This window comes from Engystomops pustulosus, chromosome 2 (assembly GCF_040894005.1).
Source record: "Engystomops pustulosus chromosome 2, aEngPut4.maternal, whole genome shotgun sequence".
NCBI classification, from domain to species: Eukaryota; Metazoa; Chordata; class Amphibia; order Anura; family Leptodactylidae; genus Engystomops; species Engystomops pustulosus.
The window spans coordinates 226,695,768-226,720,031 of NC_092412.1; the positions used below are offsets into that span (position 1 = coordinate 226,695,768).

General features: G+C 41.7%; 1 protein-coding gene across 2 annotated transcripts in view; it reads left to right on the forward strand.

The window, feature by feature from the left end:
- The window catches only part of ABR (ABR activator of RhoGEF and GTPase), a 217,757-nt gene that overhangs the window by 34,597 nt on the left and 158,896 nt on the right, over positions 1-24,264 (forward strand). Inside the window, exon 1 of one of the 2 annotated variants that reach the window (XM_072138371.1) lies at positions 782-1,241. The exons of the other annotated variant lie outside the window; for it this stretch is intronic. Within the exon in view, the coding sequence (XP_071994472.1) occupies positions 1,181-1,241 (61 nt within the window). The 5' untranslated portion in view covers positions 782-1,180. Of the gene's footprint in view, positions 1-781; positions 1,242-24,264 lie in introns of those variants that run through there. 2 annotated transcript variants of the gene reach the window in all.

Here is a 24,264-nt window from a genome sequence, read left to right on the forward strand (position 1 = left end):
ACATTACAAAAACTTTGCATATTAAGAAAGCGGAGCTGAACTTTTAATAAATGTACATTGATAAGTTGCCTAATGTCCTGTTTGGTGTATACTTAGTTTTGTAACCTGAAGAGCATGTGTAGGGTTTCAGGTCGAAGGCTAATGTCCCTTTAAATGGGCATCTGCCAAAGACATTATCTATTAGGCCGATAACAGTGGCTGAAATTAAAAACCTATTTGTTTTAATGATATAGTCTGGTGTCCGCAGGCGTCATTCTCCCGGCGAGTTCATCGATTTCTTGGCCGACACAGTAGCAGTTCTGCTTACAAGACTTAACACATTTGTGCAGACACAGGATCCCATTTCATTACAGAAAACAATACGCCTGGCACGGACGGTGGCAAATTGGTTAATACAATTGTGGGTTTTTTTTCAGGAGGGGGAAGTAAGACCTCTCGGGATCAGCGTTTTGCTTGCCGGTATATCTGCTAGCAGGTGGTCTATTGTGTCGGGTATTGCTGCTATGGAGACCCTTTTTTACAATGATATCATCTTATCAAGGGGTTTCCCAGAGAGAGAGACTGGAAAGTAGTGTAGGGATTTGTATATAATGCAGCACAGAGGTACTGCGGGGCAGGAGCGCAGGTCTCTGTGCTGCTGTGCTCCCCAGCAGGTGCCTAGAGGGAGCGCAGGCTCGGTGCCGAGGACACAGCTAATTACCATCTGCATCCAAGGGGAAAACCATCCGCCCATCTGTCAGTTTCAGGACAGAGCTTCCCTTAACCCATCCCCTTCTCCCTTTCCACCTAACGCAGCCCCCTCCCCTGCATCCTCTCAGTGTAAACACACAGAGACAACTTCAGGGACACAAAGCGGCAGCCCTCTCCCTCCATTCATGTCTCAGCTTGGATCTTCTTAGCATCCTTGGTACGAGGATCCTCCATCCTCCTGCTTGGCGCTCGCCTGCCTCCCCTTTCCCTGCCTTTCTCCTGTCTCTTACCTTCTCCTTTCCTCTGCAAAGCTTTGGCCTGTCCCCTGCAGTGTTCTGTCCTCTGCGCTTTACCCATTGCTCCGTCTCTGAGAAATGAACCGCTGACTTCCCCAGACGGCTACCGTCCTGGCCTGACCATCACCCCTAGGGTCACCGGTCTCTGGTGAAATGCAGGTTGGGATTTGAAGGACTTTCACAAATCAGACACCATGGAGCCTGTGAGCCACCAAGGAATGCCCCGTCTCTCCTGGATAGACACTCTCTACAGCAGTAAGTGGAAATCCACAGCTATCATACATCCATACATTTTCTCTTCCCTCATTTTTTCATTCATATGCAATTGTTACAAATCACATTTCCGCTTATTACGAGACACCTTACTACTACTTGAGATCGAATTGATTCTTCACCCTAAAAAGTGACTTGTGATTTGCTGTTAATTTTTTTTGGCTTTCTTATACCATTTCTTAGGATGGATTTTTTTATGGATATGACACTTATAGATCCCCTATAGATGGGGCACGTTATACCCAGTATATATATCCACGTTACACGGTTCTTGTCCTAGTTGTCTAACATGAGAGGTGAGATTTCCGGTGGTCTGTGAACACGCATGATATTATTAATTCTGTTTGATGGCCTCATCTTTTTGTTTGCCGGTCTCGCTCAGACATGACCTGCCTTGTGAATATGTTGAATTTTCTACCTTTGTGCCATGCAGTCAGCGCTATTCATTTTTGACACAAAATGCTCCCGGCCCCTTACTCCCCCCCCCACTACGTGATCCTGTACACATCTGGTATTCTCTGCTCATTTTCTCCCAGCTGGGGCTGGCATCGCTGCTCAAATTAGTCTGGCATGGGATTGATCAGCTGTCTGCTCTGTCTAGATGTGTGGCAGATCCCCGGCCCTTTGATTTTTCTTTTTTCCTTTCAGAATAAGGGAGTGCAGTATGTGTGATGTGTATGTTATATACGGTAGCAGAGGTAGATGCGTATACACACGTTATGCAGTGCCCTGGCATATTTTATGTATAAAATCTGTAAATATTCTATATAGTGATCTGTATAAATGAAGGAAAAAAAAAAAGGTACAAATGGTGCGTTAGATGTTCAAGTCTGTGCCTGTTTTTGTCATGGCAGATAGTACCTGATGGCTTGTCTGGATTCATAATTATGGATGACTGGTACACAGGGTGCCTAAAGATTATTACATACAGAGAAAAACTTGGGATCCCTATAGAATGTTTGAGTCAAAAGGGGTTAGATACATTTTGGAGGGTATGCGGGTGTCATTGGTTCTTATATTCCGTCCGGTATTGGGAATCTAATCTTTTGAACTTAAGGTCTATTGATATCCCTTTTATGTAATAGCCTATAGAAACTCCTTCTGAATGTAAAGGTTTATGGATATCCCCACTATTTATGTTATAGTCTATGGACATCCCATTCATAATTTAACGGTCTATGGATACCCCACTATTTATGTAAAGGTCTATGGATACCCCACTATTTATGTAAAGGTCTATGGATACCCCACTATTTATGTAAAGGTCTATGGATACCCCACTATTTATGTAAAGGTCTATGGATACCCCACTATTTATGTAAAGGTCTATGGATACCCCACTATTTATGTAAAGGTCTATGGATACCCCACTATTTATGTAAAGGTCTATGGATACCCCACTATTTATGTAAAGGTCTATGGATACCCCACTATTTATGTAAAGGTCTATGGATACCCCACTATTTATGTAAAGGTCTATGGATACCCCACTATTTATGTAAAGGTCTATGGATACCCCACTATTTATGTAAAGGTCTATGGATACCCCACTATTTATGTAAAGGTCTATGGATACCCCACTATTTATGTAAAGGTCTATGGACACCCCACTATTTATGTAAAGGTCTATGGACACCCCACTATTTATGTAAAGGTCTATGGACACCCCACTATTTATGTAAAGGTCTATGGACACCCCACTATTTATGTAAAGGTCTATGGACACCCCACTATTTATGTAAAGGTCTATGGACACCCCACTATTTATGTAAAGGTCTATGGACACCCCACTATTTATGTAAAGGTCTATGGACACCCCACTATTTATGTAAAGGTCTATGGACACCCCACTATTTATGTAAAGGTCTATGAATACCCCTTTCTGAATATAAGAGTCTATAAAGTGGGTGTCTATAGACTATTATTACATAAAGAGTGGGGTATCCTTACACCTATACATTCAGAGGGATAATGAGGGGTTTACATAGAATATTCCAATAACAAATAAGGGGGTCTATACATTTATTACATATAGATGGGAATAAGATCTTTTCATAGCCTACAATTGGATAAATATCTGCACTGTCATAATATTGATTTTCGATCAGCTTGAGATTGATGAGATTGTTCTATAGTCTCTTGCAGGTTTTCTAGTGGTTGAATAAAATCATGTGAATAGCTGTTTTTTTTTTTTTTTTTTTCCAAAACCCCCGCTCTGATAACACAAGGTGGTGCATTTTGTGCCATTTTTTGACTGGCAGCTGAGTTTCTATGTCTGCTGAGCGAGCCGGCATGGGAGGGAACGTTCCTGCAAATGCAGTGTCTGAAAGCTGTAAAATTGCTGGATTGCGATTTTCTGTAAACACCAAATCACCTGGAAAATTACAGAGCGCTGTGTATTTTACGGCTAGAAGTAATGTCGTTACCGCCAGTGACCACAATACGCGTTACACAGACGTAACCCGCTCTTTAGTCATTGGCCGACATGGATGTGTTGCGCTAGTGCGTTCATGTATGTATTCTGTATGGTGACTGATGATTTATTCATTTAGGTAAACCCGGATTAAACCACTGAATGGGAATGGAATGAGAATATAAAGTTTACTGTGAGCCACACGTCATGTATTATACATCGAATTGTCATTATTTCAACTATCCACATACACTGAGTCACCCAAACAAGAGTCACCTGCCAAGCCTGATCCTGTGCCAGGATTTATGTTCTGCATTGTTTAATGTGTCGATCTGCACACATCTTTTTGCAATATAGCAATTTACATCTTCTACTAAAAAATAAATAAATAAATATATATATATATATATATATATATATATATATATACAGGCAGTACCCTGCTTAAGAACACCCGACTTACAGACTACCCCTAGTTACAAACGGACCTCTGGATGTTGGTAATTTACTGTACTTTAGCCGTGGGCTACAATAATCAGCTGTAACAGTTATCACAGGTGTCTGTAATGAAGCTTTATTGTTAATCCTGGTTCTTATGGCAACCCAACATTTTTAAAATCCAATCATCACGGAGACCAAAAAATATTGGCTGGTGTTACAATTATAAAATATACAGTTCCGACTTCCATACAAATTCAACTTAAGAACAAACCTACAGAACCTATCTTGTACATAACGCGGGGGCTGCATATATGTATGTATGTATGTATGTATTTGTGTGTGTGTGTGTGTGTGTGTGTGTCACATGCCTAACTTTGTGTACGTCCTTGTGCAGTTTGTTGCCATGTTGTCCCTTAGTACCCAGATTGTTGTACTTGGATATGACCACCTCTGCTGGAGGGATTGCGCAAAGAAACTAGTAGTTTTTGCATATGAAATGTCCTGTGGTAATGAATGCTGAATCCAGGAGGTTAGACAGGACTCTTAGCACATTCCTGTCCATCGTTACCAGAGTGTGCGGGTTGTTGTATCCAAGGACAGCTATGTCTATGCTTGTTTCTAAAGGACAACATGGATTAATTTATTGGAAATTGTCTTCACACGGAAACATTTTTTGAAATAATATTCAGCATAAGAAATGTATCTATATGGCAGGTGAATTAAATTTATATGTGAATGATGTAATTCATTCAAATTTTTATTTCCTTAGGATTTCATTGTGGTGGCAGGCACCATGTAACTGCACCAATCTGCTTTTGAAGCCAGGCTAGAGTCGGGTCACTGAGCTAGAAACCAATGAATCTGTATAGTGGCCGCTGTCCTAACGGCAGACTCAAGATGCACCCTGAAGATAGACTATCCACAGGAATTTGTGGAAAATCTCTTAAAATATGCTCTGAAATTATGTGATTTGATGGGCCAAAATGTTGCCCAATACACTGCCCAGTTTCATGGGGTCACTTTTATCAAGGTTGGTTAAAGACCAAGGTTGGTTAAAGACCTTAGACCAACTACCGGTATTGGTTTAGGGCACATCTGACTCCTCTCTTGTGATCCCGGCGCCTGTGCGTTGTTGAAGTGCAGTGCATTACATCCTGACTACATTAGCACATGTGCAGTAGAGTTGGGGCGTACTATGTTGGTGAGCGACTGGTCAGGCACTAAAAGGGGGCCACAACAAAAAGTAATATAGGGCAGTTCGATAGTACCACATGGTGATTTAGTGCTTCGAATCACCCTGACCGATACCCTTTGTCAGTTTAGGAGCTTTTGCAGCAAGAAAAGAGGAGTCGTCCAAATTGCATCAAACTTTATACACAAAGTATTGACTGGACAATCTTGAACTATGTGAGATGTATCCTCCTTCGTCAGACACATTAATGAATTTTTGATAATGAATTTCATGTGCTGCTGAAGATTTAAGTTTAGGGCAAATAATGACACCCTAGACATAGTCTATTGTGTGGCCTATATCACGTGTTATTCACAGCCACTTGGGGTGTTTGTGTTCATTCACAAAAATGGATGCAATAAAAATGCCCAAATAAGATGGGTAAGAACTTGCACTCCTGTATCTTAATTTTTTCTTTGTTTCCAGTTACGGATCATAAAATACAAGACGCTTTGACAAATATAAATTTTCCACTTTCATAAATCTCCTCTTTTGGACCAAAAATTACCAAAAAAACCCCCTGTGTTCTTTTCCTCAGTGTTGCGGCTAATGGTTGTATGTGGAGCAGTTTCTTACTTTCTCTCCATAATAGAATGCTGCGTAGAAAAAAAATAGAATACATTTGCTTCAATCAATAAAAGCCTATGTAAAGTGAAGGCTATGTAGTATTTCATCATGATCGATGCTTTCTTTATATGGATAGCCCACTGTGGAGAGGTTGCGAGCACTCAAAAGTGATTGAATTATAGGCTGTTTTCATACATCACTCGGCTTAAAGGGAACCTGTCAACAGAAACCTCATTTTCACTAAAGACAGGCTGAGGAAGCCCATCACACCTGCCTTGCAAATATGTAAGCATTTGCATTACAATATAATTGTGCTTTTTAACTTACCTGGCTTACTGACAAAATCCTCTGATTAGTGGCAGGGGTTGGGCTTTGGTTTGGATGCCAGGGGTTGTGCTTTGGTTTTGATGCATTTCAAAAAACATGTGACTTGTCTGTGCTGCTCACACCTCAGCTCTCTGCCCCCACCTTTGTGCCCCTTCACAGGAACAGAGCTCACAGTTGATGAGCTGACATCAGTGGGGGAAGGAGGAGCTGTACAGGAGCAGAAAGGTGGGGGCTGAGGAGTGAGCAGCACAGACAAGACATGTGGTGTTTTGTGAAATGCATCCAAACCAAAGTCCAACCCCTGTTTCTAAACAGAGGGATCTGTCAGGAAGCCAGGTAAGCTATAACACACACTTATATTGTAATGCAAATGCTTAGAGAAGGCAGAAAGGCATATTTGCAATGCAGGTGTGTTGGTCTTCTTGAGATATGTACATGTGACACTCCCCTTCCAGCCTCCTTATGGGACAATAATTTACTCTTTTAAGTTTATTTGCATATGTCTTACAGCTAAAAGGGTGAGCTTTAAAGGGGTTTTTCGGGTCTTAAAAATTACTGATGGCCAGGCTGGGGTGGGCTATTTAAAAATAATAGACATGTGCTTACCTCGTCCGGCGCCGTGGTCCGTCTCCTCTATGCGTTGGTTTAATTACAAGGGTGCCCTATCGGACACCATCTCCCAGCACTTACAACGCTGAGAGATAGGGATGGATGGGAGGAGCCGGCCACATCCCTGTGCGTGGCTTCTGTGTTCCTGTAAACAAACAGGGGCACGGATCAAACGGACTGCGGCGTGGGACATCGGCGGCACCAGACGAGGTTAGTACATGTTTATTATTTTTAAATAGCCCTCCCCGGCCCTAAGTAAATTTTAAAACCCGGATAACCCGTTTAACATAAAAGAGTGGTTGCTAGAAACGATATTTCATACCCTACGATGGGGGGGGTTGATCGTTTAAACTTGTGATTGCGACCCTCTAAATTATACTATTCTGGCATACATGGATACGGAAGGTTTTCAGACCCCTTTAACAGAGCAGCTGGTAGGCTCCGCCATCTTGGATGATAATGGTCCAGCTACAAATATTAGCGCTCCGGCTACTAAGTAAACTTCCTAGGTGCACCAGCTGTCTAATTAGCATATGGATTAAAAATGTGAATTTCTCAAACGGTATAATGGACAAAAATAATAACAATATGTTTGAAATCACATTGCATTTATCTGCAACATGCTGTGAGCAGATCCTCATGCTTGGAGGAGATGGTAAACTCCCGTTAGTTGGTGCCCCTTTCCCCCTTCAAGGTGTAAAATAATAATGCGAAATGGTGCAGCATCTATATTATAATCTATGTTCTTCACAAGCACAATGTTACATGTTAGGATTTAGATGTGATTTCTCTGTGTGTGTGTGAACACAGCCTGAGGGAGTAAATTACAGGAGCTAAGGCCGTACCCTGGAGATCGCAGAGACAAATATAACTGTGGTTGTGCTGGATCAAGCACCTGCTCGGAAAAGCTACATCCATCACGGCCATTTATTATATGTAGACTCTTTACACTTTGGTTATTACATACATGTAACTAAAGTGGTCGAAACCGGGCAAAGAAATTTAAAAAAGTGTATTTGCCTTGCTCCGGTTCTTTGATTCATGGTGCACCTCCCCAGTCGGTTGTCGACTCCTTGGGTTGCGTACTGCATTGCAAAGACATGTACGTTTTAATATTTTTTTTACTGAAAGATATATAAATTTCAGAATTTTTGAGAAAACTGTATTTTTTAAAATCAGTCACATTCTTGGAGAAGTTTTTGTTGTTTCAGAGCTGGGAAATGAATATGCACCATACATGCGATAGGATAAACCAGCCTCTCGTGCCGTGTTGACGTGATGCGCTTCAATTTAATTTAGAAGCACGGTGGGAAGGAGTTTTTCACCAACATGATCACAGCCCTAACGGTTGCAATCAGGAAATGAGCACCACGTGTTTGGCATGCAAAGAATACAAAACACGTTTGGCTCATTCTCGCTCTGCCGATCTTGTGTGAAGCAGCCTGACGTGCTATGGAGAATAAGCTACTGATTAGGATTTACCCGTGTCATGGTGTCTGTTTGATGCCAAGTCTTCTGCTGGTATAATCCCTAAATCGGCAGGGGTTAGTACCCTGATACAGCTAATGGTACATAATCCACTGTATCCGGCTGGAAATCCCCATGGGTAAATATTTCCCTGGCATTGTTCTATATACCCTTGTATATCCTCATCTCTGGTGCTTGGCATCTTCATAGCACTGCCACTAAGTGCCAGCGTACATTGGCGCAATTCATCATTACATATGCCTCATATTAATGCATTATCTGAGGGATGCAGCCTTTCAGACACATCCTGCCAGAAATCTCCTCAGGAAATGTTGATGAAGGACATCTATATCTGACAGTCAGCTGAGAGAACAGGAAAGAGATTAGATTTTATATCACAGCATCGGCATCAGCTGGCAGTAAAGTCCTGGATTTATATCTTTATATCAAACTCTAAAGATGAGTTGGTAGTTCTGTCCCCTTGAAGCATCTGAAAGTGCAGCATAGACGATGGGGAGGGCAGCCGTAAATGTCACGCAGGGTGAGGGCTGAAGGATGGGATATGGGCTCTTATGCCACTTCCATCACAAGTTTCGGAAACAAAATTGTGCATTGTTATTTATTAATACAACTTTTAATTTTGGCTGAACGTGGTGTCCGACTAAACTTGGGTCACTAGGTTTGGAACCCTAAAACACATTTGTGAATGGAAATGGTGTTTTTAAAGATTGTTTTCTTATTCATGGCGGCACTTGTGACACTTTTCTATTAATCCAATAAGTACATAGACACCTTTTAGCCTTCGGGAACGGAGATGAGTGGCACTGAACTTTTGGTTTGGTGTCCTCAATTTTTGGCAGCTCTGCCTTACCTGGACATATTGCTCGATGGGCTGCAGAGAAGCTGGTCAGGCAGCTTTATGCCCCAAACAACTAGGCATGATTTGTGATTGGCACGGTGCGTCCATCACTTGTCTACCGGGCCAATCACATCAATGCCTAGGGGTGCAAAGCTACCAGATAGGCACAGGTTCGGGTCTGCTCATCTCTACTGAGGAGACAGATTTTTTTTTTTTTAAATTGCCACAATAAGGGCTTGTTTTTTTCAGGAACAGCTGTACTCCAATGCCGACACTCCTACGCCAAGGAGCATTTCAGACGACACGCTGAAATATTTCAAGTTTAAAGGTCCTTGATCAGTGGCTGGACTCGCCCTGTGTGTTGCAGTCAAAGCTGATTTTCATCCCCCTTTCTAGGGTAGCCGTTCACAATAAAAATGGAGAATCTGGTTGAGGATGCGTCCTTCCACTTTATTTAATACTAAGGGAGTTTCAGTGATTGCACTTTAATAGACAATGGCCCACATTTATCAAACTACGTGCAGCTTGCCTGTGAAGTGTGCAGGGGGCGCCAGATTCAGGATTTCTGGCACACGTTCTTCATGAATCTGGTGCTTTATGCACTGCTCCGACAGTGTGCACCTTTAACATATAATACACAAATACACACAATACTCTGACACTGCTTGGTAAACGTGCCGCACGGTCTGACTGTGCAGCAATACCTTTGCAAGCAGTTTGCACTGAAAAGAGTGTGCAAAGTCAAGCAGAAAATGGCGCAAGGGGCTTTGATAAATTTGGGCCAATGAATGGTTGTGCTAAGGATGTGCAAGTGCTGTGCTCAGAAACGTCATGCCTCATAGTACTTAATGGGGGGGGGGGGTCACTGAATAAGGCTACACGCACACTAGGTATGCCCGGCAGGCATACACCGGCGCTGCGGAGAGGAGCAGGGGATGAGCGCAGCTCACCCCCGCCCCTCTCCATAAGCATATACAGCGCACTGCGCAATATCACGTAGAAAGAAAGGACATGTCCTATCTTTCTATGGGCTATGGAGTGGTTACGGTTCCGCACGTGTGCAGGGCCGTGAGCCCATAGAGGTGTATGGGGGACGTATATTGGCCGTATGTACGTCGCCCAAACGTGTGTGAATGTAGCCTTAGGTAGAATCTGCGTTAAAGAGGACCTGTCATTAAAGTAAGCATCTCCTAGCGCTGCTCCAGATGTAGCAGTGTTACACTGTTAGCTTTAACGGAACCTTCCGATAAAGCTAGCAAACACTGCAGCACCATACCCTGAGAACGCCTGACCGAGCTTACAGTGGTCCGGTTTATTCATGAGTGGGCCGGACTAGGAGGAGGTGACTGCCGCATGAAGCCTGGCAGTCACCGCCAGCCTATGGCGTATGAGGAACTTGTGCTTATTGTCCATACAGGAGGTCCCCAATTTACAGACGGACCCCTCTGCCCACTGTGTGCTCTGGTGAAGCTCTCTGGATGTTATTTTACTCCCGGGCTGCAATGATCAGCTGTAAGGTGTCTGTAATGAAGCTTTATTGATAATCCTTGTTCCTACGACAGAATAAAATTTTAAAAATCGTATTGTCACTGGAACAAATAAAACCTACTTCAATTATAAAATATACTATTCCCAACTTACGAACAGATTAAACCTAAGTAAAACCTAAAGGACCTCATGGACTTCCTGTATCATAATGTCACATTACTATCAATGGACCCATGCATAAAATGTGTTTTTCCCTGATCCGTGTGGGGTCTATAGAAAATTTTGAACAGGGCTTATTCCTGTTTTTGTTTGTGGATTGAGCATTCCCATAGAAAATCTATGGGAACATGATAAATATAGATGCCAGGGTGTCTTAAATGTGCGTTGGTAGGTAACATCATAATATAACCCTTCAAGGGATTGGGACCAGTTTGTGACATCATTTTCCAGCCTTCCATTGTTACAAATAGAGAAGGAATACGGATACATATTTGTAGACAATGAGTTACGCATTGATGACACATTGGGGCAGATTTATCAAGCAGTCTGAAAGTCAGAATATTTCCAGTTGCCCATGGCAACCAATCACAGCTCAGCTTTCATTTCACCAGTGCTCATGAATATTTTAAAGGGGAGCTGTGATTGGTTGCCGTGGGCAATTGGAAATATTCTGACTTTCAGACTGCTTGATAAATCTGCCCCATTGACTGCGTTCTGAGAACAGCAGACTTGCCATAGAGTTGCCATTTACCAAGCCTTAGGAAAGTGGATGTGGATATCCAGCAATCATGGGAATGGGAAGTCAAATTTCTCCTAACCTACACTCTATTCACCTCTTTGGGCCTTCTAGGGTGAGATTATGTCCCAGAATCCCATAGACAGAAATTGAGAGCAATTCAAACATATTTCTCTCTTTGTCCCCCCCCCCCCCCCCCCATTCTCATGATTGTCAAGTGGTTGGGTTTCTGTAATGGCTCAAACCCTTTAGACCTAGTTTTCGATGAATCTGATCATAATGATGAATAAAATAGACAGGATATGATGCAGAAAGAAGAGGACGCTTAGTTCTTAGCTGTAACCGGAGGACTTCTGCTGTGCTCCTCTTTATTGAATGAGAGCGCTCCTTGTTCTGGATCCCTCGGCTCATCTCGGTCGCTGGGCTATAAGCTTTCATGATGAACCGTTCCCCAGGGTGCGATGTAGCAGACACTCATTGTCTGACCCGTGTCTAGTCTGATGGGTTTTCCAGGTCTGAGTCTTTTGAAGTGGCTGGTTTGATTTTAATAGAATTCAGCTTACCTCTGGGAGCCCCATGTGTCCCCCGATGATAGCAGAAGCCTTGTGGATTCATCTACAGTCCCCCTGACAGCTGCCGAAAAACACAAAAAAAAATCTTCTCCATAAATTTTTTTCAATTCATTCTTTATTGATCAGACTCTATAACAGTTTTGTGTTAATTTGTTTTACCCCTCTCTCCTAGGTTTTCGCTTTTTTTCCTTAGGAAATTCTACCTCTAGGCGTTACAGCGAATGTTTTATCATTTCATTCTAATCTCTGTAGAAGGTGGCTGGATTCTAATTCTCAACCCTTGGGCTATGAAGCTGTTGTCTTTTGAATATCGCTAGTAATAATGATCATAAAAATCATTTTTTGTATTTATAAGAGAATGAGATCAATCTTAACTCCTCAATTACCTATTTACATTCTTTACGTGCTTGGGGGCAGGATCTCCACCCTTTGTGGTTGTTGCCGAATTGGTAGTCCCTATGGCTGTTTTGATCACTTCATTTCCTACCTGGCTTTTGCTTAGTAATAAGTAACCATGTTCTAATTTGTGCAAGTTTAAGCAGATAGACCCCCCACCATACCAAATATGCTGTATATGCCTGTTAAAAGGGTTGTCCACGTATAGCAAATAATTGAAGTTTTTTTATTGAAAAGTTAAACAATTTTCCAATATCCTTTCCATGTCAATTCCTCACTGTTTTCAAGATCTCTGTTTGCTGTCATTCAACAGGAAGCTACATAGTTTACTTGCTATGGTTAAAACCGGTGCACCTGTGTGACATCATGTGACCAGGGACTGGTTGTTATCCAAGGGAAGTAAACTTTATAGCCTCCTGTTGAATGACCCCAAGAAGAGATCTAGAAAACTGCAGGCAGTTGAAACACATATTGGAAAATGTTAAAACTTGTTATAACACAAACACTATCCATTTATTTGCTGAAAGTGGACAACACCTTTAAATTCAGCCTCTTTTTCTTAAAACTTTACTGTACTACTTCTTTTTGAAATTGACAAATACTTTCAGAGACCTTGATTTTCTTGGTTAAAGTGGTTTTATGAGAATTTTGGGAAAGTCCCTTGCGCCTTGGAAAAGGATAAGCATAAAATGTAAAGTGCACTTACCCTTCTACAGTCCAATCAAACATATTGGGGCGTCTATGGAAGTTTTGTATGTTACGGGCTGTCTTGTCCAATCGGGAGTAAACCTATAGGACAGTGATGGCGAACCTTTTTGAGCCTCAGTGCCCAAACTTCAACCAAAAGCCACTTATTTATAGCAAAGTGCCAGAGTAGCAATTTAAGAAGTAATGTATTTCTCCTTGTTCATTGACAACTTTCAATCATTCAGCCTCCCAAGGACACCAATGCAGTTGAAAGGAGGAGGTCAAATTCCCCTATCATTGTAGGAAGATTCTGCAGGCAGATTCTTTGAGTTCTGTCTGGTGAACTTTATTCTGGGGTGATGTCCTGGGTGCCCACAGAGAGGGCTGTGAGTGCCGCCTCCGGCACCAGTGCCATAGGTTCGCCACCACTGCTATAGGAGTTGCAATAAGGATAAAACGACTATCTGGAACGGGCTACCTGTGGTTTGTATCTTATTCATAGACATTTGGCCACCCATTTCATGAGAAACCTGTTTAACTGGTCTTACTACTTCTGTAAAATTAAGAATAAATTGACAACTGTGCCCTGCCTAATTTTCCAGCAGGAATACCAGAGGCACAGCACAATGCATGATTCTTAGAACAGATGATCCACAATTCAAACAATCTCGACTAACACATGTTCAAAGCACAGAATTCCCAAATTTGTCATTTATTGTAATTTTTTTTCTTCTTCTGTACATATTGCATGACATCTCTCAGCATGGTAGCACCGGATGATCTTAATATATGCAGAGAGACCAGGTTGTCTCTGTGAGTGATTTGCTGTATACATATGTCTTAGGGAACATAATAGGAGGGGAAAAAAAGCTACCGTACCAATTAAATGCCATAAAGAATCTTAAATTCAATTCTTTTTAATGTCCGATAATAATTGTCCTTTGTTCCTTATGATAATGGGATAGTAATATGTAACGCCAGCTTTCTATATCTACTTTATATTGTGTTACGGCCCGTTATATCTCCACTTTCATGGATTTTATGACTGTGTTATTGTAATAGGGGCAGATTTGCTACTAGCTCTTAGTATTCATATGTCAGGTCATGCGTGTCCGTGTGGGGAGAGCGAGTAGAGGTCAGCGCTGTGCAATGCTCTGCTCCGGTTTCTTCATAGCTACGCCCGGGGCAATTGTTAATGGGTTGGAAATAAAGGGGGCCGCTTCACAGTTTAGGTATTGAGGTTAATGGAAAACAGACGATTTGGCAGATGGCTGTGATGTTGTGCTCTGGTGTCTGGTGTAAGGTTATTATAACAGCAGGAGAAGGTTGTACGGTTATGCTGTGACATGAATTGGGGCTGTGGGGATTACAATATTTTTGGCTTGTCACTTTAATGTCCAGACACATGAAGGATCAGCACTTGGGGATCTGCATAGCCATTTATATTTACATAATGGCGGAGATATATCAGAAGTATCTGAGAGCAAAACTGACCAATTAGAGCTCAGCTTTCATTTTCCCACTGCAAATTGTATAATTAAAGCTGAGCTCTGATTGGTTGCCATGAACAACTAGAACAATTTTACCTCAGACACTTCTGATAAATATCAACCAATTTGGTTTATTGGGCCGTTCTTCATCATAAGATTCTTGATCTGATATGTCCTCCTTCATTGTGCTGATATTTTTTGTATATAAGAAAACTGCGCAAAGATCCTTCATCCTGTATCTTTAGTTTTGTGGCCACCCGGTGGGTTGAGGTTCCAGGGCCCCATTGTTCCGCAGATTTTTTGGCTTTTACACTGTAAAGGAACACTAAGGGAGCAGGGGAAGGGTGAGACAGTGTAACAGCCTGTGAAGCTCCAGCATGGAGCGGCTCTGGTAACACGCCTACAGCCCTTCTGGCTCATCACCATAATTTTAAGGGTTGATCTTAGAATGATGGTGGCCATATATAACAAATATAAGAAGATTACCAAAGTCATGATACCTTGATCTTTGAGCTAGTGCCCCTGGTTTATCATGATGGATTTTGATGGTAGATTTCCTTTTAAAGGGAATAGTCTGCGATTAAAGGGTTGTTTACAGTGGATGTGAATGACAATGGGCATTTCTGACCCTCTCTGGCGTATCAAGTTCAGCGCAGCACCCCTGTTGCCTTTGTGATGTAGAATTAAGAGGTGCGCATCTTCTACTACGACAACTGCGAGCGCCCCCTGTTGACTTGATGTCACCACTGAACTTCTATATATAAACAGAGGCGGATAGTTCCAGATCCTGGACAACCCCTTTAAGGTTTAAGCGCCCTACTATTGTTACCCCCCCTATTAAAACACCTGATAAGTGGAGATCCTAGTGGAGTCTACTGAAACATCTTCTTCTATTTTTGTACAAAAACATATGAACTTATCCATATGAACATGCTCAATCCATGAAACGTGGATAATTTGGTACCAGAGTGTCACAGTAACACATGATGTGTGAAGTCCCTGTATCAGGTATCACTATGATACTTGGCCTCTCGTTCCAAGAGCAATGTTCAGTTCATTCGATCCGTTTTAATGGACCAAGAACGTTTGTGTGAATAAGCCCCAGGATCAGAGTAATAAAAAATAATTCTTTTTATGTAATAGATGAAAAGTGCACCATATAATGTGGGTAAAATGATTGTATAATTGAGGCAAGGCTTGTGCTGTTTTATGTTGCGGCCAGAGGGCTGTGCTCTCTACTAAGAGATCTTTCAGTTACATTCACTAAATCGGGGCGCATGATGTCAAAGATAGAAATCTGCTGGCCTCCAATTTATAAATTCAGGAAAAAATATGCATTTACCAGGTATAGTAATTCCAATGCTGAGGAACAATGGACTGTTTTGGGTCCTGTATGATGCCCTTTATTATCGCATATCATCATGCTGCAAGTGATAAATATCCACTGCAAGACCAGCAGATGGCGCCGCTGAGCCGTACAAATGTAGCGCTACGCTAAAGTGCGTATGTTATTTATCTCTTCACTGTTTAATGATTGCAAGGATTGTACACATTGTATATACACTGCTGTAGATGTGAACGTGTCATAGAGAAAGTTTTACGTGTGGTGTGTAAACATAAGTACTTTTTTTTATCCATTGTCTCTGTTCTAGAATGGGAAAATGGAAGAAAAAAATTGATTTGATTTGTAAAGCACGGCGGAATTTGATGGGGCTATATAAATAAAGATTATTATTATTGTCAACTGATTATTGATTATTGTCAATTGATTATTATTCGTCTAAGGCTACCTGTTCTTGGGCCGCGAAACGGATCTGTGTTATCAGTTTGTAATCCATTGCTGAGACATGTGTCGCTAGTATGTCATGCATGTTCATAGATTAAAAAAATAAAAGGCTGTGTAGCTTATGATATCACTAAATTCTCTTATCCTATTGAAGGGTCCCATGATTGCGATACCTAGAAAGTGATCAGCATATACTGGACAGCACATGTGTGACGTCCATGTTTTTCCCATTCCATTAATTGCTATCAAATGGCCCGAGCTGTGAACACCGGTGGGGAAAAAGCCTCAAAATGGATCTATGAGAAATTCATTTATGTGAATGGGTCCATTGCAATTAAAGTGTCAGGTAAAACAAAAATGTCACCATTCCCTGTCACCATTTATGGCACCATCATAAGCTGGTGAGTCCCTCAGGCCCTGTTCACACTGTGACTTCCAGTCGATAGAAGACCACCAATGCCTAAGTGAAAAACTCTTCACGTTGAGGCCAGTGTATTCCTTAGTGTCAGATTTTTTTGCTTGGTGACAGGAGACTGACATCTTTTTGTATATACAGTATTCAGAAGGTACTTTCTGTACCCAGTTCTCTGCAGAGACGTAAAGGAACATTGTGTGACTATCTAGATGATGGAATTGGAGGAGTGAAATTGCCTCACGTCCTCTGATCCATCTCCCTGATTGCTGCAGATCATCTTTTCTTATAACTTATGTGCCTTCCATGGTTATTCCTTTTTGAAATGACAACTAGACTTTCTGAACCAGAAGCAGATGTCTCCATGCTGTGTATTATGCAGGCTTGGCTTTAAAGGGAACCTGTCAGGTAATCTAACACACACTGACTAAACATATGTTAGATAACAGCTATAATACATTAGTACAACTATCCCTATATTGTTGTTTTCCATTCCTGGAAAGTTAGTGTCTAGTTGTACTTTGTACAATTTGACTTGCCACCTGTGCATATTAATGTTCTTCTAGCTCAGCCTTGCCTCCAGGTTCCTGATTGACAAGGGGTATACTTTCTATTTAGCTAAACCAATTCGGCTCTGCTACATCATTCAGATGCTAGCTGTGTAACTGCTGAAAAGAATTCCTGAGGAAGGGGTGAATGAGGGGGTTGAGAGAGACATTGGCCGTATGTGATTGACAGAAGAAAAATCAGCTCACCTATTCCCCAGGAGTTCTCTTGAAAAAGTGAACTAGAGGCACTGCTGAGCATGAAGGTCATTAAAGGGGTTTTCCCACGAAAGAAAATTCTCACATCTCAATCCCCTAGTGATGTTAACACAATAAAGATCATTTTAACCCCTTACTTTACAATTTACTCAGTTTTATTACTGTTTTAGCTGCTAGCACTCCCTCAGCTGCTAAGTGTAAGATTCCAGGGTGTAGGCTGGGACTCTCTAATCAAACACAATACTGTAGTATTACCCTAGTGTACCCTAGTTCTTTGGGTTGACAGTGTGGTTACATTATTAGGGTACAGGTGTAAATACGCTTTCATCTGGTTTCTGACATTATACTAACAGACTGACACATAGAAAGAGAGATGAGACCAATCAGAGATGCTGAGATGATTACACAGAGGCTGATAGACCACTACACTATTACACTGTGAGCTCTGCTACATCTCACAGACATGTGCCTGCCTCCCCCTCAGGATCACTTATCTCCTTGTAGCTTATAGTTTCCAGCCTCTCTCTCTGCTCACCATGTGCTGACAGGATGTACTCAGTCAATGACTCTGAGCTCCGTGCAGTGGGCATGGCTACAAACAGAAATCTCTTCTGCACAATCTCGCACAAAAATCCAAGATGCCATCTGACCCCAAGTCAGAAGTTACAGGGATGTGTCTAGGGGAAACTGAAATTTTGTTCAGCGGGACTGATAGAGACAGGTTGTAATTAAATGTGTGAAATGCTGCATTTTTGTTAATAACCGTGAATTAGAGAATGTGTTCTTTTGTTATGCTGAGTACATATAAGAAACTTGTCTTCATGGGAATAACCCTTTTAATATGTTGGACACAGCTCATAGAAAAGACGATGATCAGACTCAGATGGACTGTGTAAAGTTTCGGGCATGGGGAGGAACAATATAGGGATAATTAGACTGTTGGGTAATAGCAGTTTTCATAGATTAGTTGTTAGAGCCCCCGGCCACTTAAAAGAACATGTTCTAGCTCCATGCTCTGGGTTAGACCCAAAGAACTGATTAGTGTCGGCCCTACTCCTCAGATATCGATGGTCTAACCTGGATGTAATGTTGAGGATTGGTCATCAATATTATAACATGTGAGATGGATGAGAATTACAGGTCACAATTAGAATTGTGGATTGTAGCATGAATAAAATCTCCCCATGGTCTTCATTATAGGACGTGGTATAGTAAGTAATTGGGGTGTCTGCTATTATACCAGTACACAAGCCATTACTGGACCTCTCTCCAGAACATACCGCTGGTCCGTCTCCTATTTCTTTGCCCATCAGTCCCCACAGTGTTGTATAACTGCCTGTAACTACTATTCCCTTGTATGGAAGTCTAATTTAATATGACTCTTAAAGTAAAATATATAATATTTTTTTTATAAAGCTTTTAAATATAGCAATTATTCCAAATATGGGGGTTAATAATTGGATCCCTGCTCTCAGTGCATTGACATTTATTATTGCTGTAAAAATGTTTTCTGGTTACCCATTTGGAGAAGATGGTAGAGCGACATCACAGGAGTGTGCACCGTGCATCCTACTCAGCGCTCGGAGCTGTCATATCACTCCCACGGCCTGTAATTCCCACATTTCTATATAATGATCCCTGCACCCACTGCCTGGCTCATGAATATTACATGTGCACATACCTGGCTATTAGCCTCCTGTTATGGCAGGCAGCCTTCATGGACATTAGTGACCCACTTACATGTTTTCTCTTTCCTTATTGACCCTTGATCTGTTCCTGTAGCACTTATAATGTCATATTCCGCCCTCCCTTTCACTAAAACAACAATGCAAAGTTGCAGGAATGGAGGTGACGTCGGGCCGTGTTTCAGGATACATTACTCAGATGACTAATTAGCAAAAAAAAGGTGTAATATTGCTGACAGTGTGATACTGTACTGCCGGGCTAAAGTGAAGCTCTGCAGAGAGAAAGAAGGACGAGATACACAATTGTAAAGACATGAGGTCAACTAACCTTACATTGCTTTATCTTTTAAAGGGAATCTGTCAGCAGTTGGATCATATAAAGCAACAGACATGCGTTAGGTATTGGCCCGGGTGATCTGTGTAACTAAACCTTTATCTGGGTTGTAAGTAGCATAAAAATTATATTATATTCCAGGATTGTAGCTGCACTCGGTGCTCTCTGGTACACTGGTGTTTGAGATGTCTTCACTGAGCACAGCACATTAGTACTCCTCCTGTAGTATTCAAACAGAAGCTGCTGCAGCACTACAGTGAAGAGATCTCACACACCAGTGCACAAGAGCGTTCCAAATCCAGCTACAATCCTGGAATATAGATGCATTTTTTACAGTTCCTGGTTATACAGCTCTGTAGGGCTAATACCTTGCACTGTCTAAAGCTTTTTACAGTCAAAATTGCTGACAGATTTCCTTTAATGTGTTTCCTGGTGTCTTTGATATCAAATAAATGTGCAGGACAACCCGGACCTCACATCAGTCAGAATTTCTGGCATCCTCTAGAATCTATATAGTATAACAAACCAGAAACTGGAGTCTCCGTCCACTATGTAGGGAGTAACCTGGGACACTACAGCTCGGCTCCTATGGCACGGCCGCAGGTGATGTCATCTGCTTCTGGCTCATACAATTCCACACTGATCTGGGTTTTGGACCTCCAGCAATCTGTTAATAATAACCTATCTTGTGCATTTGTTGACAGTATCCAGAACCGGTAGTGAAGACCACGCATTAGGGCCCCATATACAATAGCTGAAAATCAGATGAATATGTCAATTCTGCTAGGGACTGCCATTCACTCGCTGCCTAGATACATTGCACCAGGCTGCCAGAATCCGAGTACATAATGAGTGGCACTAGATGTTTATGAGGATCATTAGCCTGAATATAATCTATATATATAATCTTATTTTTGGTTTAATTGGATTTGATGAGGTTTGTGGCCATCTCTATTTGCTAAAAAGATTACTAACCACATAATAAGATTTTACAACATCATCTGTATGCAGAATGCAGAACAGACCCAGCTGCGCCCCTACTAAAAATTGCAGCTTTATGGGTTACATCAGGCATTGCTCCTGCTATTTTAAAGGGGCTATGACTGCTAATTGTGGACCCCCAGTGCTTGCTGCAAGGCATGGTACAGTATTCCTCAGTTACATTGATTCTTCCGTGTATCCATCTGTAAATTCTTCTACATCTTTTGGATACAATGTAAAGACATTATGCATTTTCCATGTGGTTTGTCTTTACTGTACAGACAGGTTTTGCTGAGCAGATCCTCTGCATAAATGGACTATGAAAAATTAATCAGGGCATACAGAGCGCTGGCCAGGTCTATAGGGGGTCTGCTCATTAAAGGGATGTTACTGTTGTGACTCAGCTGCATGATGACTGTACTAAAGGGATCTCTCTGTTCTGACCCTAATGCAAGGTAATTACAAGGACCAATAATCTTACCAATTTATTGAAAACAAGCATTCGGCGTAATGATATGTCTGAGCGAACGCTTGTTTTTTGGGTAATCGCCTCTTTTATGCAGCACCATAAGTCATTAGCACATCGGTCTACATAAAAAGGGGCGATGTGCTGCAGATAATCGAGCCTAATGAGCGACAGTGACCAATGATGAACTTACAGCCCAAAAAAATAAAACTAAACTCTGTGCTGCCAGAGGCGGGTTATATGGAACAGGGCCCCCTGCCGCCGCCTCGGCATTTAATATATCAGATTTTTTTTTTTTTAAATTTGGTAAGTGCTGCCTCTCCCATCTGTTCTGATATTGGGTGTGGGGAGACCCTGTTTTATAGCAGGTAACAGCGCCTCTTATGCTGCACCTGCATTGGTGCTGCCTGAAACAAGAGACTCAACTTGTCTCGTGGATGGTGCACCCTTGCACAGAGCAATTAAAAATGTAATTTATTATTGCTGAAAAAAAGGGGTGCAAAAAAAACCCCAAAACACAAAACTCATCCGGATACTCCCCAGTCCCCTGACAGTGGGAGGAGGAGCAAAATTTGGCAGCAGCAAGTGATTGGCTGCTGTGTTGTAACTGTCTTGTGATGGAAGCCTGTCAGCGGAGGTCGGAGGTGGATGCAGTACGTTGCCTCCGTCTCCCAATGCCTTAAGGGGCCTCTGCTGAGCGTATATGTCACACAGCAGGAAGGATCACAATATTCATCATATACATGGAACCAAAAAGACAGTATATGCCTATGAACACGTATGTCGGGAGCTTTCCTATATACATGGTAGAGGTTACACTGAACATTCGAAGGGGGGTTACGGAAGGACATTGCTAAGCAGATATAAGAAAAAGACGCTTTAATACTATTTGATAAACAGACATCTCAGCAGAGGGGTTTTTCTTTAACATCTGATGTTGATTAATCGGTCAGAAGAACTGCTGCAGAACCTCTTGTAGCTGTGAGTATATAAATATAATATATATTAGGCAACGTTTCCTTCCTGGACGGAAATCTCTATATAGCCAGAAGCTGTTGGTATCTGGCAGCCTCTTGCGATTCTTCTAGAATTTCGTTCTTTAATGTCCTGGGTAATCTGCTGATGCTGTTCAGTTTGCAGGTTGAAAGCCTTGTAGCTGGTGAGAACGGCTGTAATTTATTGCCAAGTTCCTAATGTTCTGGGCCCCCTGCGGTGAGAGTGTTGGAGGAGTGCTGTGGGCAGGTCATGCTCCTGTGTACTGTACGTACCAGAAATCTCCACTGTGAATTAATGCTGACTAAGCATCCCCCCCCCCCCCCTGATAGAAGCACTGAAGGATCTCTGAGGTTCTGGGATTATGTTCGTCTATCCTCCGGTATGAGCGTGCATCTTCTCATGGATGACAATGTCGTTGTTTACAATCCCATATTCCCCCGATGAGGCGCGTTCTCTACGAGCTTGTTGCTATGGTGACAGAAGCTCGTTTGTTCAGAAGATCAGCGCGCCTGGTTATAATAATAGAGGCCAGATATGCTAAGCGGTGGCTCGGGGCAGGGCTTGGCTTTTTCTTACACTTAGGCCTTTGATGTGCTAGAAGAAAGCTGGGAGACTGATGTTATGCTGAGAAATGGCCTTATGGTATTTTACACTCTGCATTGCTGATATACACAGATAGGAGAGTTGTCACACCGCCTCCAGGCTATGTTGTAGCTGAGTCTACTAGATTCCAGCAATTGCATCTGTCATGGATAATAGGTTTAGGATCCTTTCAAATGTCCATATTCCTGCCAGGAAATATAATCTGTGTGATAGTCACATTTCCCTGGCGGACTGCGGTCTGTCTGAACTGATCTTGGTGATTTATAGTAACTGTATACCCCTGTCTTCTGTACAATACTGCTCAAATGATGCTTTGTTCCTGGTACTGTAGACCCAGCAGATCACGGTCCTGTTTGTGTTTAAAGAATAGCGTATGTGATAATAGTAAACTTTTGGTATATTCCATTGAGTAAAGCAGCTTCTCTGTGACTTTCTCTGCTTCTTTCTCCTGCAGTGAGTAGTATATCTGAAAGCGTCCATCCACTTCAGACAGATAAGGAGGCTAATGCTTAACACTTTCCATACCTGGAGAATATTTCCCTTGATTATTCGTCTCTCTGTGGAGATTAGACTATCCATGGATTGTCATTGGACACTTTAGGCTCCTTTACATCTCAGCTGTCAGATCTCCAGCGGATTTACACAAACTGCTTATAGAAGGAAGAAAGGCAGGGGGAAAAGAAGGACAAAGACATATATTAATAAAGTATGTTACAAAGTTTACTATTATCATCTGCACTATTCATTCATGAAATTTTGATGAAAATGTAGTTATTTAGGCAATACTGGCAGGTTTGTTTTTAAGTTGAATTTGTATGTCTGAACTGTATATTTTAGAATTGTAAAAATTAAACAAATTTTGGGGGTTTCATAAGAACCAGGATTAACAATAAAGTTTAATTGCAGACTCCATTGAAACTTTTACAGATGATCATTGCCTGGGGCTAAAAAACAGTAAATACCAGCATTCAAGGTCCTTTTATAACTAGCGGTCTTATGTAAGTCGGGTGTTCTTAAGTCGGGGACCATCTGTACATGGACATTGTTTATCAGAATTTGGAAATCCTAATAGGCACATACATCATAATATAAACGTTAGGTTTCTGCTTGGACTCGTACACATTTTAGTTTGGGCTCCAGTAGAACCAAGTTTTTCCATGTAAAAGGTTTTGGGGACTGGTTACGGGTGAGGGATTTATATCCTGTTTTTGTAATATGTTCCTGTCTGGCTTTGTCCATCATTTATTAAAAACTTTAATAATTACGAAAACTATGTCCCAACTGTGAGAGTTCACAGTAGCTTGTAGCTTTGTGCACAAATGTAACACACCCATATGTCACATAAGAGCTGTGTGATAATAATGGTTCGTGCACATGCAGGTCCATCACATCAAAGGGACAGATTTTTTTTTTTTTTTATCCACTGGAAGTAAAAATAGAAGCTTTGATAGCAGGACAGCAAGCAGAGATCTAGAAAATCATGAGGAATTGATACAGAAAGTATATTGTAAAATTAAATAACTTACATATACCGTATATTCCGGCGTATAAGACGACCTGGTGTATAAGACGACCCCCCTACTTTCCTGTTTAAAATATAGAGTTTAAGATATATTCGCCGTATAAGACTACCCCTTTTTCAACGCATACAAAACACCGGTAAAAATTAAAAAAAAAAAAAACAGATTTGAATTT